At 46.3% G+C, this 20,324-nt stretch overlaps 1 protein-coding gene across 1 annotated transcript in view; it reads right to left on the bottom strand.

The window, feature by feature from the left end:
- The window catches only part of GRM7 (glutamate receptor, metabotropic 7), a gene marked incomplete at its 5' end in the record, with an annotated part of 215,858 nt that overhangs the window by 72,217 nt on the left and 123,317 nt on the right, over positions 1–20,324 (bottom strand). Inside the window, 2 exons of the mRNA XM_010003352.1 lie at positions 15,153–15,307; positions 16,155–16,296. Of these exons, the coding sequence (XP_010001654.1) occupies positions 15,153–15,307; positions 16,155–16,296 (297 nt within the window). The remainder of the gene's footprint in view (positions 1–15,152; positions 15,308–16,154; positions 16,297–20,324) is intronic.

Here is a 20,324-nt window from a genome sequence, read left to right as displayed (position 1 = left end):
TGTAGCTTAAAGCTTAAAAATCCCAAAACAAACAAAAAAACCCCCACAAACCACCCCCACCCCTCTCAAACAGAAAAACCCAAACAACCTAGAGGAACAAACTGTTTTTAAATTAAGAGAAAAAGAAAGATCTCACTATGTTTAAACTTCAAATTAGATGCCTGGCTTGCAAGTAGAGCAAACCCCAAGTATTCAGTTGTCAGGCAGTGCTGACCTTTGGCTGGTGTTACTGCTGCTCTGCAACCTTGTCAGGGGACTTCAATCCAGCATTAGGAATCTCATGATGGGTTTTGTCAGTTAAATTCCTATTAAAGAACAGTTTGTAAAGCAGTTACATATCTACATGATTGTACTTTGAGCACTAACCATGAGGATCTTGTATCAGTCAGGACTGTTTCTGTGCTACCCAAGTGCCACAAAACTGTCCTGCAAACACAAGCAGCCCTAGCAAATCTAATTTTAGGTACTTTTTTAATTAATATGGTTAAACACCACTGAAGAACAGGCAAATGTGTTCTAGGTAGTAACGTGCCTAAGCTCAGTCTTTTTGAGCTGAAGACATGAAGAACTTAGATGCACTAGTGCTAAACAGAAGAGTTCTGGGCTCAGGGAACTCAATGAACCAAAAAAGCTGGATGCTCAAATATAAAAATAGGAATAATCACTTCTTACCCTTGTACACAGCCAAGTGCTAGACTTGTGTGACAAGATTTAGTGATTTCCCAATGTTGCCCATGCATCATACTTAAGAAAATTACTTTTTTCAGCAAATACCTGTAAGAGATACAGATGGTTATTTTATGAGATTTTACAAAAATAAATAAATAATAATGTAACTCTTATTACTTTCAATCATGGTGACCTGATTAAATCATTACTCTTACACATAGAGAGATGATACTATCAAATGGGTTTCATTTGTTTTCCACCCTAGGATTAATAGATAAGTTAACCACATGGCAATGAAACAGACTTACAAAAGGAGGGGGGAGGCAAGAAGAAGGGCCCTGATCCCAAACACTCTGCAGGGCTGGTACATCCAGGCAAGGGACACGTGTCACCTGGCTGTGATGCCACCAACCCCGAGCACTGCAGGTGCTCCTCCTTCACTCAGTGGGATGGACACCCCTGGTGCCAGCCTAGGGACAACAGCAGGGACATGACAATCCCCATGGGAAGGTGGGGGTGTCTCCCCCTTGCTGGCTGCAGTCAGGCCCTGCACCCCAGGTTTCACCAAGGCCCTACATTCTGTACCATTTCCAGCTGATCACCCAGCCCTGTCCCAGGACCCACCCAGCCCCCTGCCTGCTCCCCAAACCCTTCTGGGCTCCCCCTGGAATGGGGCATCACGATGGAAGAAGGAACCTTTGTTCTCATCCAGAAAATGAGCCTTGCTGGCTCGTGGCTGCTTTTTACACCTGAAAATCCACCCCCAAATGATTGATTTCTGACATTCATCTTGCAGCTCTCCTTCCATTTGATGATAGACCTTGCCCATTTTCTGCCTGAAAGCTTCCCTGGCAGAGAAGCCAAGGGGGTTACATGGGCTGTGGAGGACAAGCCCAGCTCCAAGCCCCTGGGAGCAGTTTGTGCTGCCAGTTGTGTCATGGAGGGAGGAGAGGCAGGTTCACTGAGGGGGCACCGGCCACCAGGAGAGGACAGGCTGCCCAGAGAGACAGTGTGTAGGAGGGAGCCAGAACACAGGGCACTCCCTTGGGAAAAGATGGAAAGAGGGGATGCAACGCTGAAGTGGCAGCAGTGGAAGCAGCAGCCCAGGGAAATGCCCAGCAGAGCTGACCCAGGGCTGGCTCGTGGACACCCACCCGGGATGTGCTGCTGGTGGCAAGGAGCCAGGGGGGTTTAGGAGGCCCTTCTGCCACCTCCCTCACACACTGTGAAACATCCAGCCTGTGTGCCAGCAGCGACTTCAAGGGCTCTGGGGCTGTTTAATCAGGAAAATAATTAAGCCTAATTAAACCACCAAGTTGTTGACCTACTGCATTGCTCGTGTGCCTGAAGAGCGAGTTCTCCTTCTCAGGCCCTCGTGGCTTGTGAGCAAATACAACATATTGACCCAATTTCCAACAAGTAGTGTTTCTATCAGTTTAGGATATTTGTACTCTCATCTGCCCCAAGTGTGCCCACACCAGGGCTGGGAGCTGCACAGACCTCACGTACCCAGCTAGTAAATCATCACTTGCTATGATCACTGATGCCAAGGGGATTGAAAGCAGCTACTCCATGTTCTGATCTCCTTATCCTTCAAGCCAAAATAGTTTAATTTATTGATATTAAATCTGGGGTAACAGCATTGGATGTGGAATGATAACATCAATTTTAAGGCAGCTAGTCTTCTTTTCCAGATTTATTCTGCTGCTCAAGCCCCCCGCTATGCAGCACTAAGGAGCTGCTAAGATAGTCTACAGGTATTTTCCTGACCTTCTGACTCAATAAAAAGGCCATAATACGAGGTGATTTTATTAACTTCCTTCATGCCATAAGAATGCTTTGCAGTTGTTTTTAATAGTTGCCAATTAGAACAGTGAAAAAGGCTGGTTTAGTTGATGTCATAGAATTTTCATAGATGACAAAGCAGGTACCAAGGAAATCCAGCTTGTCACACTTTGGGCAAAGCTGGGATTTCAAGCTGCAAAGCTTCCATTATGGAAATAGATATATATTGGCTAAGTACCATTGTTACCACGTTCATAAAACTCTACAGCTGCCAGGGCAACAAGATCATGACCCAGGTGGAGTCTCACCACTGCTGCAATAGAAAGGTTAATATACAAGTCTATCATTATTCATTATTCTGTATTTATTGCCCTCGGGCACTTCTTACTTCCCCATTTATACCAACACAAACCTCAAATGCATTTCTCCTGTTCCTATTTTATTGCCACAGCTGAGGGGAGATTTCCCCTTGCAGCCCAGCCCTGGATGGGCTCAGGCTCATCCTCCTAACCCCAAAGGACCCACCTTTCTCTCCATGAACAACAAAAAGCCCAAGTCCTGCTGCAGAGCATGGAGAGCTGCTACAAGGCAGCAGATGAGGCAGGCATGTGCTCCTCCTCCTCCTCCCACAGACCACTGCAGACTTCCTCATCCAGACAACTTTTGCATTTTCAGCCACCAGAGGACTTTGGAAGCTGACACCAGCATAAGTCACTCAGGTTGTTAATGCAAACGGTGCTCTCCTTCCAGCTGAATACTCCACTTCTTATTCAAATGACTCCTGCTGCTGGAATGAATAATTTTTTATGAATTGCAATGCTCTGAGTCCCAGCCAAGGGAGGGATGCTGCTCACACCAGCCCACTCTTGCCAGTGAGGATCTGTATCTGCTGTGAAGATTACCACCAGAATCAGGCCAAACAGAGCAGAGTTAAAAATACACCCAGAAGCTGAATGCCTCTCCCACTAATTCCTCCTTTCCTGCTACCCAGGTACTGGAAATGGAGTACTTGTCTTGCCAGGACCTTCTCCCTGAAGGACTTTTTTGGACTCTTTTCCCTTCCAGCTGAGCATGAGTGAAAAGCTTTTTTTTTTGCTTTTTTTTTTTTTCTTAAATACTTCCAAATGCACCTCAGTTAACAGCTTGTGTTCCTCTCACTTGCATACCCAGTCTTCCTGAAATTAGCTGTTGCTTTCTGCTTCACTGAAATGCTTCTGCATTCACCTCAGCTGGCAGCAGGCAGCTCCAGCAGTTAAACAGTGTCACCCAGGGACATGGAGCAAGGCAGGAACACAGGCCTGGATGCAGATCACTCTTTTCCTCTTAACAACACCCTCAGTTCTGAGCCATTATTTCATTTAGTCATTTGCAGCTAACTCTTGAACTCAGCCCCCCTGCGTGCAGGGATTTCTCCTTCCCACCAGGTTTGAGTTCTTCCCTCACACCCTTTTTGACTAAACGGAGAAGCTGCTTCACAGATGGAGCATTTTAATAATGCAGAGCAGTAAAATCAGAGAGAGGCAAAAGGTCTGACTGCAGAACATGACAGTGGTTTTCTTCCCTTTGATACCAGCAGCAGACAAAATGCACACTGCGCGTCCTTAAAAGCATCTCCAGTCAAGCCATCTGCTTGCACAATTTAAATTGAGGATAAAAATACAGAAACCCCTCACCATTGTTATGCGGTGACTGGAGTAACCCCCAGAGAGGTTCAACAGGTTCACATTAGTAACAATAAAACCCACCCATAAAGCAGCAACGCAATGAGCACAGCAGAACAAACAGAAGGGGAGGGGGAGCAGGTGGGGTCCCTGCCTGGGGCTGCGGGGACAGCTGAGGGCAGGAACTGTCACCCCCCTGGAGCATCCCAGCCTTGGGACCAGCTGTGCTACACACAGGGGGATGTTCCACCATCCTGTACCCAACCTGAGCTCTGAGCCAGGATGCCAGAGCAGCCCAGTGCTGCCCGCCCGGCCCACGCTGGAAATCAGCTTGCAGAAACCAAAGGGATGCTCAGCCACGTTGTTATGCCTTCCTAGCAAACAGAAGATGAAAGGAAATCAAAGCTCCTGCCTGTGGTGGGAGTGGGAGAAGAAGGTGAGACACGTCCCGAGGGAGGCTGAGACGTACCTGGCTCCTGCAGCTCGGGGGCTGCTCCTGCCTCCAGGCCCCGGGCAGCCCCAGGCTGCACAGCTCACTGGGCTGCAAACAGAATCGCCTCATCCTGCACTCAATTCCTTCAAAACACAGAGTCAATTTTCTTTCTTTCCCTCTATGTATTTGGCTGTGCCTCGCTGGAGTGTTACCATGTCAACAGGAATAATTACAGCATGGGTAAATACGTCTGTGCATCCTAAAATGTATGTGCAGCTCGCAGACACACACCCCCCCAGCCCCTCCAAAACCAGGTATCCAGAGTGGTCACAGCTTGTGCTGTTGACGTGGTAACATTGGCTGAGACAACCAGCTCCTGAGATGCTGCTGCAGGTGATGGGCCTTTCCTGCAGAGCCCCTGCCCATGGGACAGGCTGGCACTTGGAGATGGGAGAACTGCCCCTGCACAGCCAAGTTCTGGCTCAGTTTGAACTGCTGTGTGTGCAACCAATCTTCTTTTCAAATTTCACTTGAGTTAACATCCACAAGAAAACACCACCTGTAAATTCCATTGCAGCCTCCCATTCCTTTTACCTCTTAGAGTCTTAAAAAAAATACTAAAAATTAGTTGCTTGATTTTTGCCAGCTGATTTCTTGATTATAAGGCATCTTTAATAAGGTCAGCCAGCCAGCCAGCATGTGCTGGGATGTGAGCCAGGGACACGGTTATTTTCTCTCCCTCCCTCTCTCCAGCCCTCTCAGCTGATGCTGCAGACACTAAGTTTCAGTCTCCAGTGGGGCTGTGCTCACCCATCACACCAACCCACACATCCTATCCAGAACAAGTGCCCAAACTTGTGTGTGAAAAGACAAAGAGAAGGGGATGATTTCTGAGGCTGGGGGACATGGCACCCCCTCTCGGGGTGCCCTCCAGCCCAGGGGGTCCCACACAGAAGCACCCACATCGCCTCAGGAACTTCTCACTCAAACATCCCACAGCTTTCAGGGAAAGCTAAAAAGCTTCCCAGTTCCATTTAAATACTTCAGGAGCAGAATATCCAGGCAGCCAGCCCTCATCACCTCTGGTTTCCTTCCACTCCCAGGTTAGCACCTCCTCTGGGACCCTGGCCAGCCTGAAGGACCACCAGGAGAGCAATCAGGGCCAGCTCCTGGCTCAGACCCTCTCCTCATCTGTGCACCCAAGAAGCCAAGAGGCTTCAATCACAGCTCTCAAAAAAATCCAAGCCTCTTCCCCAGGGAGCAGCACATGGATCTTCTGAGAGATAAATATCCAAGAGCATCTCCCCCAGTGAGAGGAGATGGGGGCACACAGTGAATCCGAATCCCAGCACCTCCCTGCTGGAACACTGGGCACCAGCTGGGACAGAGCAGCAGCACCTCCAAACCCAGCAGCTCTGGGGGACCTCTCCTCAGAGATGCCTTAGTACAGACAAATCAGGCAGCCTAACATAAGAAAACTTTTAAATGGCTCTCAAGTTGCAAGATAATTTGTATTCCCCTCTCTCCATACCAACACATTAACCAAATACATTATTTCCATAATGAGGAGATGAACATCTGTGTGGCTTCCCAAAATTTCAAGTGGCAATACTCGAGACAAGTATTCTCTCTTTGGGGATTGACACATCAGCATTTTAAATAATTGCCAGGGCTAAAAACATAATTTAAATTCTAGGGAGACATTAAAGAGTTCAGGTGCGATTTTCTTAGAGTCTTAAAAAAAATACTAAAAATTAGTTGCTTGATTTTTGCCAGCTGATTTCTTGATTATAAGGCATCTTTAATAAGGTCAGCCAGCCAGCCAGCATGTGCTGGGATGTGAGCCAGGGACACGGTTATTTTCTCTCCCTCCCTCTCTCCAGCCCTCTCAGCTGATGCTGCAGGCACTAAGTTTCAGTCTCCAGTGGGGCTGTGCTCACCCATCACACCAACCCACACATCCTATCCAGAACAAGTGCCCAAACTTGTGTGTGAAAAGACAAAGAGAAGGGGATGATTTCTGAGGCTGGGGGACATGGCACCCCCTCTCGGGGTGCCCTCCAGCCCAGGGGGTCCCACACAGAAGCACCCACATCGCCTCAGGAACTTCTCACTCAAACATCCCACAGCTTTCAGGGAAAGCTAAAAAGCTTCCCAGTTCCATTTAAATACTTCAGGAGCAGAATATCCAGGCAGCCAGCCCTCATCACCTCTGGTTTCCTTCCACTCCCAGGTTAGCACCTCCTCTGGGACCCTGGCCAGCCTGAAGGACCACCAGGAGAGCAATCAGGGCCAGCTCCTGGCTCAGACCCTCTCCTCATCTGTGCACCCAAGAAGCCAAGAGGCTTCAATCACAGCTCTCAAAAAAATCCAAGCCTCTTCCCCAGGGAGCAGCACATGGATCTTCTGAGAGATAAATATCCAAGAGCATCTCCCCCAGTGAGAGGAGATGGGGGCACACAGTGAATCCGAATCCCAGCACCTCCCTGCTGGAACACTGGGCACCAGCTGGGGCAGAGCAGCAGCACCTCCAAACCCAGCAGCTCTGGGGGACCTCTCCTCAGAGATGCCTTAGTACAGACAAATCAGGCAGCCTAACATAAGAAAACTTTTAAATGGCTCTCAAGTTGCAAGATAATTTGTATTCCCCTCTCTCCATACCAACACATTAACCAAATACATTATTTCCATAATGAGGAGATGAACATGTGTGTGGCTTCCCAAAATTTCAAGTGGCAATACTCGAGACAAGTATTCTCTCTTTGGGGATTGACACATCAGCATTTTAAATAATTGCCAGGGCTAAAAACATAATTTACATTCTAGGGAGACATTAAAGAGTTCAGGTGTGATTTAGATTTTTTTTTTTTCTTTTAAATAAAGCACAGCAATTTAATTCCACAAATGAAAGTTGCTGCAGTATTGTATTAAACTTGGTACAGGCCCCACATAAGTGAAGTGCTTAATGCAGATTTTGACAGAGTTTGAGCAACAGGAATACCTGAAGCAGCTGCTGTTACTGAAAACTGCTGTGAGGCAGAGCTGGGGCTCAGAAGTGCCCTGGCTCACCCCCCTGGGACAGCAGAGTGCTCTGCAGCCCTGGTGAGCCCAGTGCCATCCCACCAGGCAGACGTGTCATCCCAGCTGACCTGCCTTAAGATCTTTATATGTTTAGTCCAAGAAATCCACTAGATCTCCAGAAAAAAACCCAGCACAAACAACCAAAACACCTCTAAACCCCAACAAACTGCAGAGGCCATTTCACCTCTTAGTTTCTGACTTGGGTAATTGCTTCCAGCACGTGCAAAGCCTCAGAGCCACGTCCAGCCATGGACACCACACATTCCCAAGGGCCTGACATGAGCCCAGTGTGGAAAGGGGCCCATGCCCACCCAAACCTCCTGCTCAGGAACAGCCCCCACCCCAGATTTTGCTCCCTCTTGGCACCTCAGCTGTTCATTACAACCCACATTAACACAGACAGGTCCCTTCAGCACCTTCCTTTCTACGACACCCAGATTATGTTCCTGCTGTCCTCCACAGGCAGCAGGCTGGAACCTGGCAATCCCAGGGGTGAAGGCAGAGGAGAAGCAGGCTTGCCCAATGCTGCTTCCAGCAGCAGAGCCCAGGCAGCAGCCCCAGCACTCCTGTGCTGAGGAACAGAAGCAATGGTGAGAACTAACAGATGTCATCAGCAACTCCTTCCATTAGATCCTACAATATTTTTCTTTGGAAATGTGTGCTGTATGGAGTGGTAAATAAACTGAGAAACACAGGCTGAACTTGAAAACAAAGATGAGAAGCATTTCCTTGCTACAAAGCTAACTGAAAGCTACTTGAAATACGTCAACCCCTGTAAGTACCTCAGGAAAGGAATTACAGAGAGAAATAGACACAGAAGCTTAGTTGCACCTCCGAAGTCTCAGTAGGAGCTCAGTGCAGCACAGGTGCTCAGGTACAGAAAGCCAAGAACCTCATCCACTCTGCTGGGGGTGGAGAAGCAAAGCTGCCTGTGCCACTTCTGTTACTGGAGATTGTAGGGCAGCCTGGGCACTGCAGGGGCTGTCAGAAGTGAAACAGCAAACCACTCATGCTAATTAGGCTTGATCATTATTCACAAGCAATTGCACATTCTTTTTTCCATAGTAATAATCAATTTGAGGCCATTCAGTCCATAACTCATTCTTACAGCTCTAACACAATTCCTGTTTGGAAGGTGAGGTACAGCAGGACCATGCACAGGGAGCTGCTGCAGAACCACAAGCAGAGCTGGGTGATCAGTACAGGGGGGAGTTGTTCTTCTCTCTTTTGTTCCTGCATTTTTATATGTTGGATTAGTAGAAGCCTTTCGTTTCTCTTTGTGGTAAAGAGAATAATGGCCCACGACTCCTGGGGAAGCAGGAGGGGAGGAGCAGCACGGGGGGCTCAGCCACACCCAGCCCTGCTCCCCAAACCCCATCGCCAGCTGAATCATGGGGCCCACCAAGCCTGGGTCTCCTCTGGATTCTGGGAGCCATCCATGTGTTGCTGAACTCCTGGCAAGGATGGGAAGTTTGGTGCCAGCCTAAGCTGCTCTGGCTCTGGTGCCTTGCAGAGCTGCTGGGAAGCAACAGAGAGCTGGCTGCTGGGGGGAGGAACACTCCTGGGGAGATGCTCTGACCATGGACACCCACGGACACCTTCTGTGCAGAGCAAACCTGTGGGGGAGGCCTTGGAGGTGCCTACCAGAGCAGGAGTTGGCACACAAGCAGAGCAGACTTCCTAAAAATAAAAAGGAAATAGTCTGCCTGAACGTGTCTGACCGACAGCTCAGTGTTAGATCATTGACAGAAAAATTGTTCTTCAGAAGATGCAATTCAGGGTGTTTCAAAACAACGACTACTGATGAGATAGTTGAGCAGTGATCAATAGCTAAATGTTATCCTGTGAATTACCTCTTACAGCATCCACCATTCTGGTTTTTGTGTGTGTCTGTGCACATCTCTCTCTCTCTAAACATCCACCCACACAATCTCCAGTGTCCTGAAATGACAGCTAAATATGAACATCAAAGAGAAAATGCCCACACAAGCCCTGGGAGCAATGCACAAAATCCAGAAACACAGAGACATCCCCCCAGAGGGTGTATGAGTTGGCTCAGATCAGAGCAACACCTCCAGCTGAGGGAGCCCAGCCTGCCCTGGGCTGGGTCAGCAGCTTCTGGCCTTCCAAGGGGCCAAAGAGAAAGCTCCCCCAAATCCTTATTGCACAATGGTACGTTATGGTCCAATTCTACCTAATTCCTACACTATCAAGCAGCAGCAGCATTAGAAAAGGTGCTGGTTCAAAGCCCATTTGAGATCAAATTTCTTGCTAACACTGGAGTGGTTATGGGCTGTACCTCGTGCTGAGCAGAAGCAGGTAATTCTCTAACTCCCTTCAACACTTTGTAAAGATCACGTTGCCAAACTGGCCAAGAAACCCCAGAACTCAAGTACTTCACGTTGCCAAACTGGCCAAGAAACCCCAGAGCTCCCACACCTGAACACCACAGAACAGCCAGATGTGTAGCCTGAGCAAAACCCCACACTGAAATTATGTAGAAGTTTACATTTTAGATTGCCAAAGTGTGAGGGTCTTCTGGTTTTTGCCTGAGGGGAGCTGAGGTTTGGGGAGCTGTGGGGCATCTCCTTCCAGTCCCTGCAGCACCGAGATCCCAGCTCAGGCTGCTCCTCAGGGACTGATAAAGGGAACCATAAACCACTTGCAGGCTGCACTGGCAGAGCACAGTCCCTGCATCCACAGAGAGAATCAGCACTAAGCCAGGAGGCATCAAAGCTAATCTGACCTCCCAGGGGGGACTTTCCAGCAGGCTGGGATCGATAGGCAATAAACTTTTCACGGCTGCGTGTCCTGAATTCCCAGGTAACCACGGGCTTAATTTAAATTCAATTAATGGCTTCATCAGCATCAGGAAGGATACATTCCCAACGGGCTTGCAGGTAGAATGACTTTAAAGACTGTGTGATGGATACAGAAGAACAAAAAGGTAAGTTCTTCCCTCGGCTGTGCTTGGGCAGCCAACAGATCTAGATTGAACCTGAAGCGCCATCAGAAGCATCTCTGACAAAATGTAAGAGATGAAATAACTTGCCTAACATGAGCACATGTTAGCATCTTCACTCCAAAGCTGCTAAAGACAACTTACTCATGGGGGAAGAAGTGCAAATAAATATTTATACATATATATTGTCCTTGGTGCAAACTTTGCTTTTAAGAAATAGTGTCTAAACCAGAGTCGCCCTGTCAAACTACTGACACAAACCAGCCTAGACATGTACTCCCTGATTGTTGGTTGTAATTACACTCTTTAAAACCCCTGAGACCAGAGCTGAACCCACTCAGGTGCTGGATAAAATTCAATACTGCCTCTAACACAGAGGAAAATGAACCCTGAGCTCCTTCTCTTTACTAGGCTGGGGATGCGCAGGTAAAATATTAGAGAGCCACTAAAGATTGACATATGATTTCATTCTCTTTTTTTTCTTAAATCTCCACCCTCCACTGTTTTTTTTCCCAGGTTTCATACGGTCCAGGCAAAAAAAAGAAGCATATCACCTCTTGTTGGAAATAAAACCAAAACATTAAAAACATGAGTCATCATCTATTTGAAAGACAAACAATTGGAAAATTCAAGGGCAGCTACATTGGTTTACAGCACTTGCAATGTGTTGGGGTTTGTCAATAGCTGTGCACGGAATCTGAGCCATCCTCTAACCTCTGGGCAGAGAGCTCCACCAGACTGCAAACCTTGGCAATTCCAGTTTGCTGGAATTGAATCATTATTCTTAAATATAGTTGAATCCCATTGTCTAGTTCAATCAAATTCTGACTTCAGACCATAAAGAATATTTTTGTTTCATCACCCAGCATTTTGCCAGACTTTCAAAATAATTAACATCATATATATACACACACATATATAAAAAACCCTCTGTATTTCTCTTACCACTGTTCCTCTCCTTGGTTTCATTTCACTATAAGCTGGTGTCCATGAAAAGAGATCATATAGAAGTAAGAAAGATAAGGATAGCTATTGTAAAAGCAAACAAGTCAGTAACACAGAAAAGAGGCACAGGAACAGCAGAAAGCAAGAGATAAGCAGGTAGCTGTTCATCTTCTTCACAGCTCAAGTTAGGAGGAAAACAATTTCTAAGACACCCCTGAGTAGGGAGACATTTTTAAGGAATGGAAATGGTATATATTTATGTTTGAAACTTTGTAAGAGCTGCTGGAGGTGCTTGGACTCCTTAAAAATGTGGCTACTGTTTTCAGAGATCACTTCTCTCCGTTCTAGGCCTCAGCTCTAGGCTTTTGGGATGATTCGTGTTTCCTGAAAAGGTCTTCAATATTTTCTACAGATCCTGCAAAGCTCAGTGTATCAGAGTGGGTGGATTATAAAAGAGCATCCAAAATTCCTACTGTTTGTTGAAAACCCCAGTTTCCATATGTGGAACTTGCAGTTCTGCAGCTCAACACCCCGTGCCTGTCGCCAGGCATTTGCTGAGTCTCAGGACTGGGCTGAAGTTCTAGTGACCTTCTGTGAGCATGAGGACACCCCATCACACCCTTGTTTTGGGAGGTTTCCAAGTGGCAATAACGAGAACCCAACACTCTGCAGCCATTCTAGAGATAAACACATTCTGCTTTTTTTCCCGAAACCCTCCCCAAACCCTTCAGCCTGGGTGCTCGGTGGAGCCACGGAGCTGGTTCCACACACAAATTTCCTTAAGTCATTACTATTTAAGTTTGCACTTCCTCTGCCTCACTGTCTACTGCAATTATGCAAATGAGATGCAACCTTATCCTTTCAGCATAATTACATTAAGCACAACGGGGCTGTATCAAGACTGACTTCAGATGAATGAATTCAGTTCATGTAACAATTTCCTGACCCACCCCGTGGGACTGCGGGAAAGGAAGTTTTGTCCCCAGAGTGGCATCAAGTATCAAGACAAGTAACTCCTGGGGCTAACCAAGTGTGTGAGACCCTCCGTGGAGTCGGAGCCTGCTGGGATATTCCCACTGTTACCAAAAATAGGAACTTCACTTGACCCAGATGTAGACAGGCGCTTTGCACCTATCCTTTACACCTTTACACCCACCCACCTGGATGTCACCTCTGCATCCTGACCTGAAGAGCTGTGGCTGCTCTTCACAGACATCAAAAACCTGAACCTCCAACACCTGCCATATGCACTTGCACATGCAGGCATGTTAATTTGCAATGTAATGGGTCATCTCCTGGCTCATCAGCCTCCCGGGTTTCCCTGCAGCTCCAGAGGCTGCAGTGCCTTCCAATCCCAGGGAATTTGTTAGGAATCTGATTCCCAGATATTACAAATACCATTTAGCACAGAGATAAAAGGAAAGAGAAAAAAAAAAAAAAAAAGGATGCTCTTGAGGAGCAAAATAATTGTTCATCCTTACTAAAGAAGTCCTCACCAAATCCAGTGGGAATTAAGCTGGTGCTTGACTGCTGCCCTGGAGCCCATGAGCTGCAGGGTGGGCAGCACAGGAGGAGACAGCCCAGCTGGGAGACTGCCCAACACACCATCCTTCAGGGCAAATTGAGTTCCAGTCTGCTAATTTTGTTTGTTTCCAGCAATCTATGGGAAAAAATCAAGGCTTCTTATTTCATTTATTTTAGGTATTCATCAAAAGAAATGCATTACTACAATCTGGGAAGCAGATGTTCATTGCTGGATGATAGAAGAATAACATTAAAATGTCTCTTTCCAGTTCTTTTGGATTCATGGCCAAATGAAATTACTACAACAAAGTAAGAAAAACAAAACCACATCCAGCAGTCTAAAAGCAAGAAAGGCAGACGATCCATATGGATAACGGCCTCACTAAGCACAGAGATGCTAATACCCAAGGATCACTTATTTCTGTAAGTAACAGTTTTCACTGGATGTTTCTCTGGGTGGATGGAACAAGAAGAGAATCACTCTGAAAGGGGATGCTGAGCTCTGGAAAACTGCTTCAGGAGAATGGGAATTTTTCCTTTCTGAAAAGTAGCATGTAACTTACAGACCTCAAAATAGAAACCAGCTGCACGACACCTGCTCCTCAAGCTGAACACAGTCATACACATAGAGGCAAAATGGGATTTAAGCATCACAAACATGTAACCACAGCACCCAGGTGAGCCAACTGCAACCAGCCAACTTCCAGGGAACAACCTAATACAGGCATTGAGTAAGAAGTTACCTGCAGGCTCAATCAACACATTTTCTTTTTGCACACACACTAAAAAAGGCTGGTATTTATAACTGTTATTTAACCAACTTTCTATACCTGAACCCTTGCACTCTGGCACTGCCACTTACTGCTGCCAAAAGCCAACCTCAGATTTCCCACTCTGGCTAGTGTGTTTAATGTGCAACGTAGAAAGAGAACATTTTAAAACAAATTAACTTGGAAAGTTTTTATTCCTGTGTATTGGTGGCAGACTTTTCATTTCTGTGTCAGAAACCCTCAGGGATGAATACAGAGAGCATGACAAGATTATTAAAATATCCTGGTTTTCAGAAACAAAACACTTCATTGTCTATCAACTTCATGTATTTATGGAGAAGTAACACGTGAAAATGCCTCCAGGGTTTAAAAAATGTAAAGCCATGAAGCATCTTATATACCTGAGAAGAATAACTAGTGAGGTGGTAGTGCAGATACAGTAAAAATTAATGCAAATATTTGGTTTTGCAGTGAGTGAAGACACCAGGACCTGTTCTAACATGAGCAACATGTTCAAGGACTCTTTGTGCCCAACACAAAGCCACGTGCCAGCTGAAGAGTTTGGCTTTTTTTACTCAGTGTCTCCCTTCTAAAGAACTTTATTTTCATATCATAGAGAACACAGACTCTAACCAGTGGGTTTGGTTTGCCCAGAGGAGGCCATTTGGATAGTTAAGCATCTATACAGACAAAAGGGACAGCAAATTGAGGAAAGATCAGACAACAAACATTTCAGAACACAGATAAATGTTGAGAAATGAAGGGATTAAGTAAAAGTTTCCCATAATTTTTACATACTCATGTATATGTACAAGTATGTAGTTCTGTGAAGCACACAAGCAATAGGCATCAATAAATACAGCCCTTGATCTGAATGGAATGAAATAAAAGTTAAACTAAGTTTAAATGGAAACTGTTGATTTAAACATGAATTTTTACTTCTTCAGTAGACAACTTACCCACAGCTTCAGAGACAATATATAAATCACAAAAGATTTATCTTCCCATACATATACATGATATGTTAAGATAATCTGAGTTTACTCTCCTTTGGGTGATAAAGGCCCTATCAGATCAGCACAGCTCAACACAACCTCTGAAACGGTGCCTGCAATAAATAACTGCTGGTAGAGGAAATAACGTGTGGTTTTCAGATGAGGAACAGACATTCAGGAAAGCTTCAGGAGCTGAAGACCCCCTCACTGTACCTGGTACTGCTCACACCACACCAGCCCCGCACACGTTTATACACAGAACACACGCCAGGACAAGTCACGGTATATCCCCTGGGTCCCAGCAGGGCTCCCAGGAGCAGCTCTTACCCTCGATGGTGGCTCGCTTGGGCAGGATGGTGATGGCCCCCTCAGCAACGTCCTCCTGCTGGAGCAGGGGGCTCACCTTGGAGCCCCACGTGTCCGAGCCCACCCAGAGGAAGTGACCGACCTGATCCGCCCTCTTCGCGGCCGCCAGGATTTGCCTGCAGGGAACAACACTTTGTTCACAAATTAATTTCAGTTAAACAGACAATTGCTGGGGGGAAACGGTGTGTGGTGACAAACTGGAACAGCACATTCCTGTCACCAACAGAGGCCAGGAATGTCACACCACGTTCCAATCCGTGCAGCACAGGTTGGACCTTTCTTTCAATTCACCCTGTGTCCTGAGGCTGAAATCCAGATTCTGCTAAAAGTTACAGTTCTGCCATTGACTTTACTGTGCCTTTTTCCTAACTTCTTTGTGTCTCATTTTTGGGGAACTGAGCCTCTCAGCAGCTGACAATGCCACCACAATTTAAAGGTGATTCAAAATTAAGGAGAGGGAATATGGAACACGGGCAAGTGAGAAATGAGCATCACACTTTTGAAGTATTCTTTATATTATTTCATGACCAAGTGGTAGTGGTTAAACCCTGAGCACCTTGTGTGGCTTAACCTTGAAATCCCAGGCCATTTTATCACTACTAACCATCCCTGGGCAGAAAACAGACCCTGAAGTAATGAATAACACAGAGGAGCATGAGCTTGGAGAGAGGAACATCATCTTAGAGCCTCTTTAGAGGTAAGGTCAGGTCTGCCTTCCACTGCAGGAGTCACCTTACGCCAGAAAAAGCTCCCAGACCTTGATGGACTTTCCCACCCCCCACAGTGCCCAGACTGGGGCTCCACACGGGCTGGGGCAGCAGAAGCATCTCCCCTCCTGCTGCCACCCTCCACACCCCCACAGGGCTCTTACCAACAGAGGTTTCCACTTCACATTCTTACTTGCTTTCTCTTTCCTGCATAGCTATCAAGCACAAATGAATCCAGCCCCTCAGTCCTCCTTACTTTATGTCCTCATCATTGGCAAAGATCACGATGGCCCTGGCATTGGGAGTTTCCAGGAGCTGCTTGATAATTTTATCAAAGTCGATGGTCTTGTCCTTGCGGTCCTGGGGGATTTTCAGGGACTGAGCAATGCAGAGCCCACCTGGTTGAGAAAGGAGAAGAAAAGGCCCGAGTCACTGGAGAGCAGAGGGAAGACAGTGGGAAAGATGTGGTTGGAAGGGGAGCCTGGGAGGAAGAGACACTGATGGGATTGCTGCCCTTAAGGAGCACTTTGTCTTCACTTCAGAGCTTTCTGAGGGATTCATACAACTCCCTGTGAGCACAGAGCACTCACTGGGGGCTGCACAGACAGCACTGGGCAGGGCCAGGAATTAAACAGATGGGGAAAAGCAGGACCATAGAAAAGCAAAATAAACAAAGAAACCAGTTAGTAAAGGGATTAAAAAACCCAGACAAACCCAACAACAAACAACAACCTGAATAAGCTTGAAGTGATTAAAATAAAAAACAACAAACAACAGGCTGAAAGGCAAGACATGTTGACAAGGTGTTAGACAAAGTTTGTCTTGCTGAAGAGCTGAGATTCATTTTAATTTTGCAAGTAGAAAGATACAGGATGAAAATGCTTCCACTAAAACAGCTCATCTGAAATAGGAACAGCACAGGCACTGAAATATTGGCAAAGCAAAGATTGACCAAGAAAATCCTTATTCATTCAAATGTCCATCACCCAATGGGATGGAGCTGCCCAAGCAACAGTGGCCTCAAGATAAACTATGTGTCTGGGAACTGGACTTCTCATAAACACACACAAATTGGTGGCACTTCTCAGGTCCCTGCAGCCATATTTGCTTCTGCACCTGTGAAACAGGTATCATTGAGCCTATCATTATTCTTCCTTGCCCCTCCTTGTCTTTCCCCTCCGTTCCCTTCATTGCTTATCCTTGCCCTTACTTTCCCCTCCTTTCTCTCAGACATGAGGAGGAAATTCTTCACTATGAGGATGATGAGACCCAGGGACAGGTTGCCCAGGGAAGCTGTGGCTGCCCCATCCCTGGCAGTGTTGAAGGGCAGGTTGGATGGGGCTTGGAGCAGCCTGGGCTGGTGGTTGATCTTTGAGGTCCCTTCCAACCCAGACCATTCCATGATTTAATAAATTAACAAATAGTATCACCACAATATATGTGATAAACACATAGCAAATCCATAGCAAAACCTACTCAGTTTTAGCACAATGCACATATTACACTTATTTGGCATGTTTTAGAAGAAAAAATAATTGAAAAAGAAAACAATTAAAAACCCCACCTCTCCAGGGGCCCTCTGCTCATGATTATTGGCAGATGAAAACACACTTTTGCCTTCACTGTTTTGTTTCTCAGTGATAAAGACTTTTATGGCATCTTAGACACCAACTTCCTCAGTATTCTGCACAGTGTGTTAATTAATACAGTATCAGAGATGCATAATAAGAAACAGCAGTGAGGATGAGTTCATTAAAAGACAGCAGGACAAAGGAGACATTCTTAGATACGTATTAGAATACGGGTCAAAAAGCAGCATTAAATGCAGTAACAGGGAAGGTGGTTCCAGGGGAGGAGCCTAGGCCTTGCCAGCAGACACAAACACCTGCAGGAGAGCCAGGAACACTCGTAGAGACCAAAAACATGGCTTGAAAACTGCCAAACGTGGCTCTGCTGCAGATCTCTGAGCACTTCATAAAGTAGGTCAGGTTAATTTTTCCCTCGTTTGAGGCGCAGAGAAGCTGAGCCGCAGCCGTGGCCGCGCGTCGGGCCGGGGCGGCTGCTGTGTTGGTGTGAGCTGATCCAAACACTCTGGGGAAGGATCAGATTCAGTGGGAAGAAATAAACTGGAGAAAAGGAAAGGCTGAGAAAGAATAAAATAGAATTATGACTCCCAAGTTTTGCTCTTCCTCCTTTTGGTTTACCATTATTGCAACCGGAAATTATTGCAACCTGATTCTTTTCCTTTAAGAGAAAACTACACAGATTTTTAAACACAGACTTCATTTTTAAATGAGGAAAGAAAGTTACATTGCATTGCTAGTAGGCTCAAACAGTTTAAACATTTCTTAAATGCTCTTTCTTGTCATTTTCCCCAGTAAAAATCAGACAGAATCAACTCAAATCCCTTAGCAGAGTTTTCAAGCCCCACCTGGCAGGGCTGCTGTGCTGGTGAAGAGCACATCCCCCCACACCAGCTCCAGTTTGGGGGCTGAGCCCCCTGAGCAGGGCAATGGCATTTTCCAAGGGCTGGAGCTGAGGGGAAGCCACCAGTGTGTCCATGCTGAGGACAAAGCTCTCCCCCGGCCATCATGCCTAAGGAGAATTTAAAGTTGTCAGCTGCTCCTGCAAAGCCCCCATGCCCTCCCTTGCCCTCCATCAGTCCAAGCTTTGAGTCTCCCAGGAGAGATTCTCATTTCCCTTGTTAAACAAGGATGTGGCAACTTTGGAGAATTCATTGAGAGAAAAGAAAAAAAACCCCAAACAAACCCAAACCAGCCCACAGACTGCTACAAAGCTCCAAGGCTTGTCACTTGAAAACGTGTGCACTCCCTCCACAGCAGCCTGTCAAGAGGCTCCACTCCAGCAAGAGTAGGTAACTGGGATTCTGCAACCAAAGAACCAGATAATCTTATGGAGATCACGGAGAGGGGAGATGCATTAAAGAAATGTGAAGTGCACTAAGAGCTACATCATTCCAGCAGTTCTGCAGTTCATTCCTCTAAGGATGGAGTTTCACAACTGCAAAGGTGGTCAGACCAAGGAGGAGGAGGCAGTCAGTCCTACACCACTCTGCACCTGACACGACTTCCTTGCTCTTCCAGGCTATCTCCAGAACTCTGGCATCTCTTTCATCCTGCCCTGCTGCCAGCAAATGGTTTTGTACTTCCATTGAATCCAGGACAGGAACTCCAGGAACAGATCTGGTCAGTTCAGCCTTTCCAGATGTGCCTTTAGCTGGCACATAAGCTGTGAAAACACAATAATCCACGCAAAGGAAAAGACAACAAGGCAAACTATTTCCTCAGACAATAAATTGAAAATCATTTGGTTTTACAGCTTCTCGTTTTCCCAGGGGTTTGTGCCACTTTGGCAAACTGACCCTCTGGTTTGGGATTGTTCCCAGCATTACAATTCCCTGCACTGCAGGCTGAGAAAACACAGGAATGTCAACAATTTAACCCAACTGCCAGATTTGGGGTTTTTTGGCAAACAAACAAAATGCAAAGTGAAGTTGGGTCCTTTCTCCCAGGCTGATAAAAAACAATTCTTCTGCCATTTTTTTTTCCCCAGTAGAAGATCTCTCTGCACTTCACTCTGCCACTGACAAGACTCACTGTAGCAGAGCTCCTGTCTCAAGAAAAGCCACTTGTAGTTAATCTAGAAAGAAAAAAAAAGAAACTTCTGCAGTTTCACCTTAATTCCTATCAAGGCCCCTATTTTCTCACATGCTTCTGGAGAAGCTTTAATTAAGTGATGCTGGAGACAGAGGATGTTCATCTTGAGGTGTTGTTCAGGATGCTGCCAATCAAGGATGTACAAATACCTGGTTTTATTTTTTTGTTTGGCTGCCAGCCTGAAAAAGAGAAGTTATAGATTTTATTCTTTTCTTCTTTTTATTTGTGGGGTTTTTTTGTTTGTTTTCTGTTTGGGTTTTTTGTTAGTTTTGTTGTTGTTGTTTCAGTTTTCCTCATGAAAACAAAAAGCCATAAAATGAATTTTACTTTAAACCTGCATTTCATCTGTACTGGCCACATCCCTGCCCACACAGCACACCAGCTTCCTGCTTTCTGCCCTTCCCTGCAGAAGAGTCAGATTCTGCCTCCCAGGTATTGTCAAAGAATGTTTTGCTACGAAAACTTGTTCTGAGCCTTGGTGTTGGCCTTGGCAGTGCTGGGTTAACAGTGGGACCCGAGGATCTGAAAGGTCTTTTCCAACCAAAATGATGTTATGATTCTATTAATTTACCACTCAGCCCTGGGAAAGAGGACTGGACCCTTCCATGTGACAGGAAGGGAAAACCTGAGGTGGTGGCACAGGACCTGAGGAAGAGCCCCAGGTGCCCCTTCCCTGCCTGCCCCCAGGACCCACAGCCCCACAAGCACTCCTGTGCAGAGGAGGTGTTTCTCCAGGGTTCACATTCCTG

The sequence above is a fragment of the Chaetura pelagica genome, unplaced genomic scaffold (genome assembly GCF_000747805.2).
Source record: "Chaetura pelagica isolate M959 unplaced genomic scaffold, ChaPel_1.0 scaffold328, whole genome shotgun sequence".
Taxonomy (NCBI): Eukaryota; Metazoa; Chordata; class Aves; order Apodiformes; family Apodidae; genus Chaetura; species Chaetura pelagica.
The sequence above is the reverse complement of the archived record's forward strand: the minus strand, read 5'-3'. Positions and strand labels throughout refer to the sequence as shown.